Source organism: Giraffa tippelskirchi, chromosome 3 (genome assembly GCF_054371585.1).
Source record: "Giraffa tippelskirchi isolate mGirTip1 chromosome 3, T2T-mGirTip1v1.2.pri, whole genome shotgun sequence".
Taxonomy (NCBI): domain Eukaryota; kingdom Metazoa; phylum Chordata; class Mammalia; order Artiodactyla; family Giraffidae; genus Giraffa; species Giraffa tippelskirchi.
The window spans coordinates 49,134,397-49,148,661 of NC_137277.1; the positions used below are offsets into that span (position 1 = coordinate 49,134,397).

The window sequence follows — 14,265 nt, forward strand, 5'->3', positions numbered from 1 at the left end:
TCCTACCACCTTCTGAGAGCTCTATTTATTCCAGAATATTGGTTATATAGCTCAGTGGGTAGATTTGTTCATATTCTGTTCAATGAGTACAATCTGCAGGGGTAGTGTCTATGAGGGAGCTCTACAACATCAGCTTCCAGGAACAAAATGCTAACCTGGGTGTGGCCAGCAAAATTGTTTGTAGTTTGCTAAACTTTAATTACCTCCAAGAGTGCTATAGTTGTGGATGAGGTGATAAATCAAGAGACGTGTGACTACATTCACAAGGCTTTATAGCTGTAAGAACATGTAGCTTTTCTACACATTCATCATTCTTTATACACTTGTGAATATAGTACAGAAGACAGCAAACTACAGCCTATAGACCAAATTGAGCCCACTGCCTATTTTTGTAAATAAAGTTTCACTGGCGCACCAGCATGCTCATTTGTTTACTATTAGCTATGCTGCTTTTTGCATAATTATGGCAAAGTTTAGTTCCAACAGAGACTTTATGGTCTACAAAATCTAAAATATTTACTATCTGGACCTTAATAGAAAAAGTTTCCCAACCCCCGATATAATACAACCTTGGAACCCTCTAAGTGTGGAATGAGAATCAGACTATAGAAACCTATACTTACTAAGGAAATGGGACTTAAGAAATAGGTTCTTGGTCTGAAGAACTTCTACCTTTCTAAAAAAAAAGGTTTACAAATGAGAAAGACACTCAGATGAAGAAAACGGGACTGCCTAAGGCCCTTCAAATTACAGTGTTTTGAAAAGCTTTTTAGTGGTATGGAACCTATAGCTAAGAGATACGGCCTCATCCGAAACAAAAACAAGTTTCTCCTACCTCAATGAAATCTGCTCGAGCTGGCATGTATCCTGCCATGTCCCGAGAAAGCAAGGAGTCAAAAGTAGGTCGGGGAGGGTCATCTGCAGCTGAAAGAATTTAGAGTTTTTCTTAATAACTTAATAAAATACTAGCATAAAAAAAGTTCTCATTTAGATTCTGAAATATTTTTATTTGGAGAAAGACAGTGTCTGAGAGAATAAATAAAATTCAAAAGATTTTTATAAAGGAAACTAAAAAAGTAAAGTATTATGGAAACAAACTGATTTCTTAAAAAAGAAATTAAGAGGACTTCCCTGGTGGTCTAGTGTTTAAGACTGCACTTCCACTGCAAGGGACATGGGTTCGATTCCTGGTTGGGGAACTAAGACCCCACAGGCTACAAAGGGGCAGGGAAAAGAAAAAAAAAAAAGGAAACTAAGATTTAGGGAATCCTCTAAGCAAATATGGAAAATTCCCTCTGCTTTTTGCTTCCCTAATATAAAAGAAAATCAAGGATCTTTTCTTTAGCACTATAGAACTTAAGTATTTACCCTGTCTGCTTCAGCTCTCTTCTCAATCTCAATTTACAAATCCCATCCAACTGACAGGCAAAAACCCCACTGGATTTGGAGTGAGCTGGAATTGAGTCAGTAGACCTGTGATCTTGCACAAATTATTTAACCTTTCTGAATTTCAGGTTCCTTGTGTGCAAAACCAAAGCACTTGCTCTTCCTGTCTGTGTTGTCATGAGGAAGAAATGGTCTAAGGCATTTGAGAACAAAGTGCTAACATCCAAAGGGCTATCCAAACAGGAGACAGCCCCAGGTTTTGAGTTAGTCAGCTATGAACTGTCTCCAGAGAGTATGAGGAAAGAGGCAGGGGAAATAAAAGTAATCATATCTCATTATTTGTGCCCTGGGAGTCATTCAGAAAAGATGTCCATTTATAATTCATCATGGGTTTGGTTATGTTTTGTTAGATCCATGAGTCCCTAAGTCACATGAGATTTAAAAAAAAAATTGCTATAATTGCCACAACCAAGTGAACAAAAATAACAAATTGCTTCTTGGACTTAATACTGGGATGGTTAACTATAATGAGTTAAATACTGGACTCTCTTACTGATATAGGGAGGTACTTACAGTGAAATGGAATGGCTGTGTCAGCAGTTTTTGCCTCCTCTGCTTGCTTCAGGTTCAGCAGGGTAGATGCAAACAGAGGGTTATTGATGAAATGCTTCATATAGTGCTTCTCACACTCCTCTTTGGTCTTGGTGCACATCTGATTGGCTACATCCTGCCTAGAGTGTGGAAGGTGAGAAAAGGAAGCAGAGTTTTGATTTATACATAACAGTCAAAGCATGGTTTGTTCTTTCCACATTTTAAGTCCCAATGATATAATGTGTGGAACTTAATACCTTGAAACTGATATCATGCAGCTATTCGCAGAACAGTGAGACAAATAAAAACATAGTATTGGTATAATCTGATGTTTCAAATCCTGCTATTCCATGATAGAGATGCCAATATCTAAAACACCCTTTTCTTTCCACCAAAATAAGGAAGATTACTAGAAAATCTGTGAATTTCCCTGTGAGCTAGGCTCTATCAAAAGAATTGCTAGGATTAATAATAAGCCACTTCAGAACATTTATATTTGCATATTTTATAGTCTACAAAACACTTCATGCGAACAAAGATTTCTTTACTAGACCTCTCATGACAGACCAAGCTCTAAGCTGGAAATATGTACAACATGATTTAAATCAATGCTAGTATTAACTGTGCAGTGTATTTACTATCTCAGTTTCACAGATAAAAAAAATGAGGCCCAAAGAGGTTAAGAAACTTGCTTAAGAACACAAAGCACGGAAGTGTCAAAGCCACTTAATTTGTACTGAAGAACCCTGACTCCTGGCCCAGATGATGCAGAGGTAGAGGTGAAATCTCTTAAAGTTCCCTCTCAACCTCTGTCTTCCACGATACTTCACTTGTATCGTGCCTCCTAAGGCACCTGCCTCCACTTCACTTGCCTCCTAAGGCATCACTATGCTCTGATTTATGTATTTCAACCATCTGTACATATATGCTGATTCCCCTACTAGACTACAAGCTTCTTGAAGGCAGGATACATGTCATAATTCTTGGCTCCAACATCCTCACCACCAACCTTAGTGCCTTACCCATAGCGGAGAGAGAAACAATGGTCTTTTTGTGGTCTTTGCTAAGAAAGGGGTACAAAGAGGAATAGCCCTTTTTAGACAAAAAATGAAAAACTAGGCCAAAGAAGACTAGCAAGAAAATGATCACTTTTTTCTATCTTCTTTGCTATTCCCATAGTAAACAAAATTTTATGATGCTTAATAAATATAAGCAAAATGTGAATGGAACTCAAATCTCTTTCTTCAAGGCCCTGGACATAAGGGAGGCAGCATAGTATATTTTATCAACATCTGATAGAGGATATACTCTAGGAAGTCAGGACAGGGAAGAGCTATTTAAGGTCCTCTGGTAACATTAACAAACTATGTGGTCATAAGAAGTCGTTTTAACTCCCTAAGCTTCAGATTCTTCATGAAAAAATTATATTCAATAATGCCTCTGCTATCTAGTTCATAAAAAAAAATCGTCAGTTTGAAAGTACTCCAAAAAGGTAAAAATGAAAGTAGCAGTATCATTATTAAGCAGTGTCACCTCATAAAGCAATTGAATGCTGTTCAATTCTGCCATGTTAGGACTAAGCAAGTATCTACAAGCTAAAACCAGAAAACGCGAATAGGTAGTCTGTCAAACTTGAATCTCAGGCAAGCTATGGCCATTTATCTAAAGTCTGACTCACTTAAATGCCAAGGCCATCTACAGCCAAGAAAAGTTCATAAAATCAGAAAGGAAGAATAACTAATAGAGTCTACACTTCCCCACTATTCATAAAGGAATAATTAACCTTCCGTGGTGTTGATATGTCCAAAGTGGTCTTTTAGAGCTGGCCAGTCACAGACCACTAAACATTCCGTAGCCCTGTGAGGCATTTCAGCCTTAGGGAAAAACGTGTAGAAGGGAAAAGGACTTGTCTCTTAAGTCACAAGTCAAGAGAAAAGCAACATATGGCCCCTAACTCCTTTTTCTGAGGTTCCACTTTTTAATTCAACAGCACTCTTTTTGGAGACCACTAGGGCAGGACAACCATTCCTCCCAAACTCTTACCAATTTCCAAAGCCACAGTCCATCACAGCTTCTAAAAGAGCCATTTCTTCTTGAGCAGTCCAGCTGGGATCAAGAACAGGAAAATCTGAGGTCTGAGGAAGAAAAAGTTCTGCCTAAGAACAGATAGAGAAATGGAACCCAGCAACCCCAAATGTAATCCTAATTATAATCCAATGGCTATCATTCTCATAGTGTGGCGTGACGCTTAAAGAACGTTCTCATTAGTTGTTCGTACTCCCCACCTCTAGTTCTACCATTAGGATTTCCAATAAATATTATCAACCACAAATGCCATTTAGCTCATGTAGAAATATGTTTCCTAAACTTAGCACAAAGGTAGAGATAAGTATAATAGTGTGTTCCCATTTAGCTAAGAGAGGAATACAAATGTGTATATTTCTATCTATTAAAATGCAAGATTAAATCATATATTAGAACCAAATTTACCTACTGGGGAGGGAGGGAGAAGATAGGATGGAAAGGACAAGGATAAAAGCTGGTCCTCTCTGAATATTCCTTTTTTGCAGACCTGACTTTGAAAATATAAATACTGTACATTAAGTATTAAATTTTAAAATCACAAGAATCAAAAGTAAAATGTAACAAATAAACCTATGGATGGATTTTAAGGCATAATGACACAGAAAGAAGCAATCCCAGGTGACTTTAAAACACAATAATTTGACTATATATTTCTCGTAGAAGATACTTTAAAAAGTAAAACGAACTGCCAAAAAAAAATCAAGTAGTGATTGAAAACTATTGTTTTCAAGTAGTGCTGGTACAGTTATTCTGAGATTATTTTATGTTGATGTAGTGTAGGATAAAGCTGTTAAGTAACTGTACTGGTATCACTGGACAGCGGGATTTGGGGCTTGGGGGAAAAAAAAGACAGGTGATCTATGAGGTTATGTAAAACCAGGTGGTCTGGTATTTGAAATGGAAGTTTTAGTATGAACTCATGATGTATTTTGTCTTAAAAGAAAAATTTCCAATATAGAGTACAAACAAGTGATTACCAGTATGTGTGTGTGGGGTAAAATATAGGGGTGAAGGAGTGGGAGGTACAAACTACTGGGTGTAAGATAGGCTACAAGGATGTATTGTACAATACAGGGAACATAGCCAATATTTTGTAATAACTGTAAATGAAGTGTAACCTTTAAAAACTGTATAAGAAACTTCAAAAAAAAACCCCTAAAACTGTCCAAACACTGTTCAATGAAAAGATCTAGAAAAAATGACTAATCCAACAACAATGAATACTTCTAGTGCCCTGTGTGTGGTCTCTAAGTACAATTTTCCACTAAAGGAACCAGGGCTCTTTGAAGAAAAGACTCATTTTAGTTTTGGGGAGGAAATGTACAAGATGAGACTGGAACATTTTGTTATACTGGAAAGCAAAGAAACTCTCAAAGAATATAAGGATCATGTCAAAAGGATTCAGAGGTCAACTTGTAGAGGTTCCCACTAACTAAAAATGGAACATTTTGAACATTAAAAAGAGTAACAACTGTAAAGGTTTACAACATGCCAAACATCCTCAATGTCTAGAGGATGCCAGAGAAGGAACTCATACTTTCAAAACTAGTAAACAAAGGGAAATAATTTATTCTGCCTTTCTGTACAAACTTTACCTCAGTGTGATCACATAGATAATGCAAGGATGTTTCTTTTTATAGAATTATTTTAACTCTTAAATTAAAAGAAGTGATAGAATTAAAAGATAACTATGTATTTTGCAATCTTAGATGAACAAATCTAGACAATGATCGTGAATGAATCTGATATAGCCAATATACGTTACTACTAATTTGTAGGAAACACAGAAGTCAGAGGAACATGTTAATCGGCAAAATCTAGACTGTGCTAACATCTATAAGACAAACAACTCAAGTTTTTAAACAATTATGAAACAAGAGAAAGAGTGAGGGAGGGGTAGGAAGGAGAAGAAGAACCCATAGGATAAATATATGAGGTAACCAACCTAGAATAGTTAAAAAAATAAAAAGGTCACACAAGAGCCTGGGCCTCCCTGGTGGCTCAGCAGGTAAAGAATCTGCCTACAATGCAGGAGACGCACAGGAGACATGGATTCGATCCCTGGGTAGGGAAGACCCCCTGGAGAAGAAAATGGCAACCCACTCCAGTATTCTTGTCTGGGAAATCCCATGGACAGAGGAGCCTGGCAGCTACAGTCCATAGGGTTGCAAAGAGTTGGACACGACTGCATACTTCCTACACACACACACACACAAAGAGATCTTTAGGAATTCTATAGTCCATAGGGTTGCAAAGAGCTGGACACAACTGAGTACTTCCTACACACAGACACACACAGACACACACACACACACACAGACACACACACACACACACACACAAGATCTTTAGGAATTCTATAGTCCATAGGGTTGCAAAGAGCTGGACACAACTGAGTACTTCACACACACACACACACACACACACACACACACAAGATCTTTAGGAATTCTCCTAGTGGTCCAGTGGTTAGGACGCTTCTCTCAATATAGGGGGTGTAATTTCAAACTCTGGTCAAGGAGCTGGCACGCTGCAACTAAGAGTTCGCATGCTGCAACGATGAGAGAAGATCCCCACCACTAAGACCCAGCACAGCCAAATAAATAAAAAAATAGAAGAGCGATCCTTCAATCACACAGGTGTTTAGAAATTGTTCTATCTTCTGTTAATGACACACACACAAAAAAAACCCTCTATGATCTGTCAAATTCTATTACTAATAAGCAATACATTTTATCTGAGCACCTACTAGGAATATGCCTCATGTGAGGTACTATGAGATCCAAACAAGAAATTTCAGAGCCTGCATCTGTATTAAATTCAAAATAATCACTCAATCTGAAAAGTACCATCAGTTCAGTTCAGTTCAGTCGCTCAGTCATGTCTGACTCTTTGTGACCCCATGAATCACAGCATGCCACGCCTCCCTGTCCATCACCAACTCAATACAGGCAAATACAACAACTCATAGTTGAAAAGACTGTATTTCTGAAAGTGTACTTTCTAATATTAATTAGTCCTCACCAACTTTACTATAAGATAAACCAGAAAGACTTTCTACACCAAAAACTAAATGGGCATATAAGGCAGTTTTTCTCAAAGTTGAATCAGTGTTTTTCAATTTCTGAACCCTATCTTGGCCCTACTGAACAAGAATCTCTAATAGCAAGGTCTAGGAATCTACAATATTAACCAGCTCCCAGGTGATTCTTATGCACTAAAGTTTAAGAATCACTGATATAAAGGGTGTGGCAAAAAGAGGTGCCTTGACTTGTTCAAGGTTCTAAGAATTATAAGACAAAAATAGGCAAAGAACTCAGAAATCTTGATTAATGCACCACCCACCACAGCATGAGTAACTTCCAAAAATACAGCACTGTGAGATGGCAAAAGTACTGAAAACCATTTAAAGTTTTCTGAGGCTTCATATGGAAAAAAAAAAAAAATCAAGGTTTTAGTGGCTTCATGTATAGAAAACCAAAATTTGGTCATCATTCCTATGGAAGGAGATTCATCTTTTCCTTCTCTAGGAATAAAGATTAGAAGAAAAAAAAGAGCATTAGTAATCTCCAAAAGCACTATAAAATAAAGAACAGAATTCTGAAATGTGTTTGTATGGGTGTAGAATATGTGAGAAAAGAATGATGTAATCTGAAGAGTTAGATGGACTTGGAGCGAAACTTCATGCCGTCAGCATCAGGTGGAAGGCATGGTGCCCGGAATAGTTGAAGCGAGTTCATGGTCAGTTTTCCTGCAGAGGATAATCTCAATCTACTCAAAGTACACTGAATCACAATTCAAATAAATAAATATGTATTTTGCTTCTTAGCATTCTTGTGTGAATTTGGGAAGAATAAAGCTAACTTTTTGAAGATGGGATAACCTTAGTGAAATGAACTCAGAGCCACAGCTACTTTGACCACACTCTTCCTCCAACCCTGCATTCATTTTTCAGTTAACAAAAGGGAAAAAAAATTCATATTTCATATATTCCATATCATATGTTGTCAGAGAAATGCAAGTTAAAATGAGACAGCACCATATACCTATCAGAATGGCCAAAACCCAGAACACTGACAACACCAAATGCTGGCAAGGGTGTGGAGCAACAGGAACTCTCTTCCACTGCTGGTGGGAACGCAAAATGGCACAGCCACTTTGGGCAGTTTGATAGTTTCTTACAAAATGAAACACACCCTTACCATATGATCCAGCAACCATGTTTCTTGGTATTTACCCAAAGGAACTGAAAACTTAGGTCTGAAGAAAAACCTGTACGTGGATATCTATAGTTGCTTTATTCTTAATTGTCAAAACTTGGAAGCAACCAAGATATCCTTCAGTAGGTGGATGAATAAATAAACTGTGGTACATCTAGACAACAGACTATTATTCAGGGCTAAAAAAGAAACGAGCTATCAAGCCATGAAAAGACATGCAGGAAACTTATACACATATTACTTAGTGAAAGAAGCCAATCTGAAAAGGGTACACTCTATACGATCCCAACTCTATGACATTTTGGAAAAGGCACAACCATGGAGGTTGTAAAAAGATCCATGGCTGCCAGCAGTTAGCGGGAGGGGTGCATGAAGAGGCAGAACACAGAAGACTTTCAGGACCATGAAACTACTCTGTATGATACTATAATGGTAGGTATGTGGCATTCTGTATTTCCACAAATCTACAGAATGTGTTAACATGCAGAGTGAACCCTAATATAAACTATGGACTTTGGGTGATAATGAGGTATCAATATAGGTTCCTCAGTGATAATTTATGTACAATTCTGGTGAGGGATGCTGATAATAGGGGAGGCTATGCATTTGTGGGGGCAGAGGATACACATGAAATTTCTGTATTTTGTACTCAATCTCGCTGTGAACTTATAACTGATCTAAAAAACAAAGCCTAATATTAAAAAATATATTCCAAACCTTATAGTTAGTGAAGAAACTACTTAGAAGACTGAAGGTGTTTAGAGAGAGGTAGCGGAAGCCAGACAGTTGGCTGCCAAGAACTCTTACTAAGGAGCATTTTTTGACTAATTCATTATGGACCAGGACCTGACTTTCGGCATTACAGGCCCAGAAATTCACTCAAGGCTTCACAAATAAGACTTGGAGATGCTGAGTTACCCTTTTCAAACTTCTAAAAGACAGAAGCAGACGTGCTACAGCACTGTGGTAGACAGAATTCTAAAGATGCCTCCCACTCCCCAAAGATTCTTGTCCCCTGATTAGTCCAGCACTAACTAGATATTCTTGTGAAGGGACTATGCTGACCAGGCACCAATTAACTGACAGTAAAATAGGGCGATTATGCAGGTGGATCCACTGTAATCACATAGGCCTTAAGAGAGAGAGGAGTCAGAGAGATCCAGCACAGGAGTGATGAACCAGGAGAGGTCAAAGAGGCCAAGTATTTCATCAATAACCTTCAAGGCCTCCCTGCTGTTGGTGGCTTTGAATATGGACAAAGGGGGTCAGGAACCTTTAGAAACTGAGAGCAAGTCCCGGCCAACAATCAAGAAGGAAACAGTATCATCACTCCTACAACCTCCAGGCAGTGAATTCTGTCAACAACTTGAATGAGAATGGAAAGAGACCGAAAGTGGATTCTCCCCTAGGGTCTCCAATTAAAAATCCAGACAGACCAACACTTTCATTTCAGCCCTACGGAATCTGGAGCAAACCAATGAATATAATTGGTCTTCTGCCAACAGAACTGTAAGATGATAAATTCCTGTTGTCTTAAGCTGCTTCATTTTTGATAAGTTGTTATGGCAGTAAGAGAAAACTACACAAGTATCAACCGATTAATCCATGATGTGAAACTACTGTTAAGAAGATACCCAACCAGCATTCCTTCCTTTAAGAAAAACCAACATAGGAGGCCAAATATAAGAAAACTATTTGGTGAACCAGGAGACAGGCTCTGATAACAGACAAAGGTACTGTATACACACCTGCCAAGCATACCAGATATTTACTTTGGCTTAGTAAAGTGCCCACTCCTCTGGCTAGATATTGGAATGCATGCATGCATGCTATGTCACTTCAGTCATGTCTGACTCTATGCGACCCTGCCAGCTGTCCATGGGATTCTACAGGCAAGAATACTGGAGTGGGTTCCCATTTCCTTCTCCAAAATATTGGAAGGACACTACTAATATCCGTCTCTCATTCCTTCTTTACAGGTGTCAAAAAAATCAATCAAATTATAGCCAAGTCTTATTCTGGCCTATGAGTTAATCTATCCCTTCAAAGTGATTTTATATATTACTATATCACTCACCCTATATTCATTTTACAACTTAACTCTCTGAGGATAACCAATTTCTCCAAGGCCGAGAAGGTGGAGTGCCAGACATAAATCTCACCACTGCCCGCATGAACCACATAAAAATACCACTAGCCAAACACAGCAACAATACATTCACTATGTTTATAAATGAACCTAGAAAGCAGCACACCTCTGATCCTTACATTAGTAAATCTCAAAGAATACTTCCTTTAAATTCCTTCTAATTTAAACCAAAAATCTGAGTATATAAAATGATTTTCAGACTTGAATGCTTTAGTAGATCCATAAAATCCTAAAAAGCTTATTGGGCAATGATTACCTAATTCAGACGTGGGGGAAAGAAAAGGGAGATACTTGCAGATGAAGAAAGACTAATATCCAGTATAAAATTTGAAAATGGAGGGAAATTCCTACAACTTCATCATTACCATTATTTCATAAGTATGATCACTTTGATGTTTCTTGTACTCAAATCCTCGAGTGAAACACTGCAAAAGAAAGGAAAATTAAGTTACCCAAAAGTTACATTTTAAAACGCTTTCTTAAAGGATAGAAGATGACTTGGGGGTATTTTACTCTTGAATGAGTTTTTAAGAATTCATTTACTCTTGTTTGCAGCCACAACTCAAACGTTAAGTTCATGATCACAGCTTTTCAAAGGCCCCCATAGAGAAAAAACAACAATCTGGGAAAAAAGACTTATTCCGAGGAAACTCCTCCTTTTAGAAAAGCATAAGCCCTGGAAGCAGACTGTCTAAATTTGAATCCTTGCTCTTAGTGTATTTCAGCAATTCTAAGATATATTTTGTCATATTTTAAAACTCTGAAATGTGGATTCGTCTTATAATAAAAAGTATACTACAACTTCCATCAGCCATTTTTACACTTTAACATCTCTGAAACTGGGATGTTTCTTTTAATCAATAGCTTTCTGGATCTGATAAAATATGGTATTTGCTGTGTGACCTTGAAGTAATTACTTAACCTTTCTTTGGCCGAGTTTCCTCTATAAAATGGGAGTACTAATCACTACTTACTTCCTAGGGCTGCAGTGATGATTTAAAAGTTAATTCATGCAAAGTACTTAAAATAGAGCCTGGCACAGAGTAAGCACTTATCAGTACTGCTATTACTATCACCGACAAAACACTTTGTTCCTTTGTTTGTCACCTGCCCAAACCACTCTTCAATAAGATAAAAAACAGTGTCACAGGTAGTATCAAAAGGAATAATCCTCCAATTCTATTTCCTGTAGTCCCAATACTTGAAATCTACTGGCAAAAACAGCATTAGGTTGACACAGGAGGAGGTGGAATATTCAACAGGCCATCTCATCCATCTTGCTCTGTTCTCCAATTTTTCACTGGTAAAATGTGTAATTAAAGATTGACTAGAAAAAATAGATTTAACAAGGTACAGTCCTTCTGAGCAACTGACAGTCATCACTGAATTTACTGTGCCCATAAAACTAGGCAAGCTTCCCCTTAATGAGTTACCTGTAAGCAGAGGAAAAAAGGAGGTGGACCACATTCTGCACACTTGATATAAGGCTCCATGAGGTAGGAGGAACAGCCTCGGCAAGGTGGCTTATCAGAGGGATCATCTAGAACATAAAGAAAAATTACTAGCTTTAAAACACCATATGACTATCTTCAGCACAAGAAGCCAGAAATCTGCAAATGATTACACAAGGTAATACACTGTGCTGAAAAGTTCACGGAGATAAGATGAGCTCATTCCAAATAAGAAAACACAAAAATGATGTTCCTTTTTATTTCAGGGCAGCTTTGTTCCTTCCTATAGTACCTACTATTTCAAGCATTTAAGTAGATATGGCACCTGCAGAGAAACAAACACAAGTTTTAACTGGAAGTCTCATAATGCCCACAATTTATTTTCCCATGGGAAAATAATGTCACATACCTAAGACATACACAGTTACAGATAAAGCCCATCTGACAAAACGTTAATAACTGCTCTATCTGGGTAATGGGCTACAAGTAATCACTGTACTGTTGTTTCAAGTTCTCTACAAGTTTGAAATTTTTCGTAATAAAAAGTCGGGGGCAAAAACTCTTTAATTATACACCTTGGGATGTACTAATTTATACTTGAGTTGGGAGTTAAAGATAGGACAGCTCCCTCCCTTTCTCCCACAGTAAGCAGAGAACAGAACAGACCTTCCTCCAGTTCCAATGACAGTACTATCCCTGAAATACCAAGGCAAGGAGTACAATCCAAACCCTCCAAAGTTATAAAAACGCATACATGTGTGTCCCTGGCTGCCCCAAATTCTACCACTCTCGAGTCAGGGCAACCTAGCAGAGTTGTTCTCTGTGATCCACAGGAATCTAAGAACACAGGCTTTGAAGGTAGAGAAGGGATTTCATCTGTTTGGCCTGGGGCATACATTTCTCACATTCTGTAATAGAATGTTTCTTCCTAAAATACAAGAAACACTCTTCAAGGCACCTTTCCCTCCTTTAAGTGGTGATTATTATTCTTTTCTTTTGTTTCTAAATGATGACCTGTAAAAAGGTGACAGAGGAAAGAAAGGTAACCTTTCTGGCCATAGCTTCAAAGTAAATATTTGGAACAGAAACTACCCCATTTCTCCCATTTAAAACAAAAATGATTTTATAGTAAATGTCAATTTTTATCAAATTACCTTCTTCTTCACATCCTTTTAATGATGTTTTTCTTTCCTCAAACTTTCTTCAACAATGATAACAAAAAAATTGACCAGTGACTGACCTAGATAGTTTTTAAACTCTTGTGTCAAGAAGTAATTGTTTTACAAAAAACAATCCAACTGATAGTTTTAAAAATTTTAGACAAGAAAAGAATGTCATCTCTATTAACATTCTGATTTCCAGCCCTTCTTCCTTGTATGTGTATATATTTAACAAAAGTGAGATACCACAGATGATGTTTTACAGCCTGTTTTTTTTCACTTGACAATATATTCTCAACATCTATAATGATGGTGCACATAGATTTCCCTCATTCTTTTTAATGGATGAATAATATTCCAGTATATCAATTACCTAACCTAGTGGTTTTCAACTGCCTCCTAGGAAAGCATTGTGTAAATCTGAGGAGATGCTTTCTTGTTGCCATAATCACTAGGGAGCACTACTGCACTTACCAGGCAGGGACCAGGGATGCTAGACATCTTACACCACTCAAGATATTACCACACACCAGAGAACTGGCCTGTCTACTGCACAACTTTCAAATGTCCCACCAGGTGTTCAAGTAGGTGAAAATTTATTCATAATTACATGACCTGAAACCTAATTACACATAAGACAAAATGTTTCTGATCGTTCTGACATGTACTGAATTTTCCAGGAAGGCAGCTGCATTTCTTCAAGAGGAGATTTTATCTTGTTTTGTTCAGAATTTTACTAAGACTTAACTCAAGTTGTGGTATTTCTGAATCACCAATGCAATATGCGTGAATCACTGTGCATTTGTAGTTGTAATATGCACAGTGATTCAACATATGAATACAAGCATCTGACTACTAAGGCATTATGTCTTCCACTGTAATGACTAAACATATTGAGATAGCTATTATTTTGTTATAAATTACATTACTTTATTAAATATTACTTCTTCTATTTATCCTTTATAGTATAGTTAGGGCGTTATTTTTATTTCTTTGAAATCATGGGCATAGATATGTTATCTATGCATTTCATTTCCAAACAGTAAAAGAGGCTTTAAAAACATAAAAATCAAACACTGAGTCTCATAAGATTGAGAACCACTAGTCTAACCAGTTCCCTACTTTAGGCATTTATGTTGTTTCCAATTTTTCACTATTATAAAAAATGCTGAAGTCAACGTTCCTATACATTAGGTTGGTGCAAAAGTAGCTACAGTTTTGCA

General features: G+C 37.4%; 1 protein-coding gene across 8 annotated transcripts in view; it reads right to left on the bottom strand.

Annotated features, from left to right (window-relative positions):
• Nucleotides 1-14,265, bottom strand: part of TADA2A (transcriptional adaptor 2A) — a 44,466-nt gene that overhangs the window by 20,474 nt on the left and 9,727 nt on the right. For 4 of the 8 annotated variants that reach the window (XM_081584569.1, XM_081584572.1, XM_081584570.1 and 1 more), the window contains exons 3-7: nt 11,865-11,971; nt 10,797-10,856; nt 4,021-4,112; nt 1,960-2,117; nt 836-924 (exon numbers count right to left, since the gene is read on the bottom strand). In XM_081584569.1, coding sequence (XP_081440695.1) covers nt 836-924; nt 1,960-2,117; nt 4,021-4,112; nt 10,797-10,856; nt 11,865-11,971 — 506 coding nt within the window. The remainder of the gene's footprint in view (nt 1-835; nt 925-1,959; nt 2,118-4,020; nt 4,113-10,796; nt 10,857-11,864; nt 11,972-14,265) is intronic. The other 4 variants (XM_081584573.1, XM_081584576.1, XM_081584574.1 and 1 more) reach the window with 1 other exon arrangement.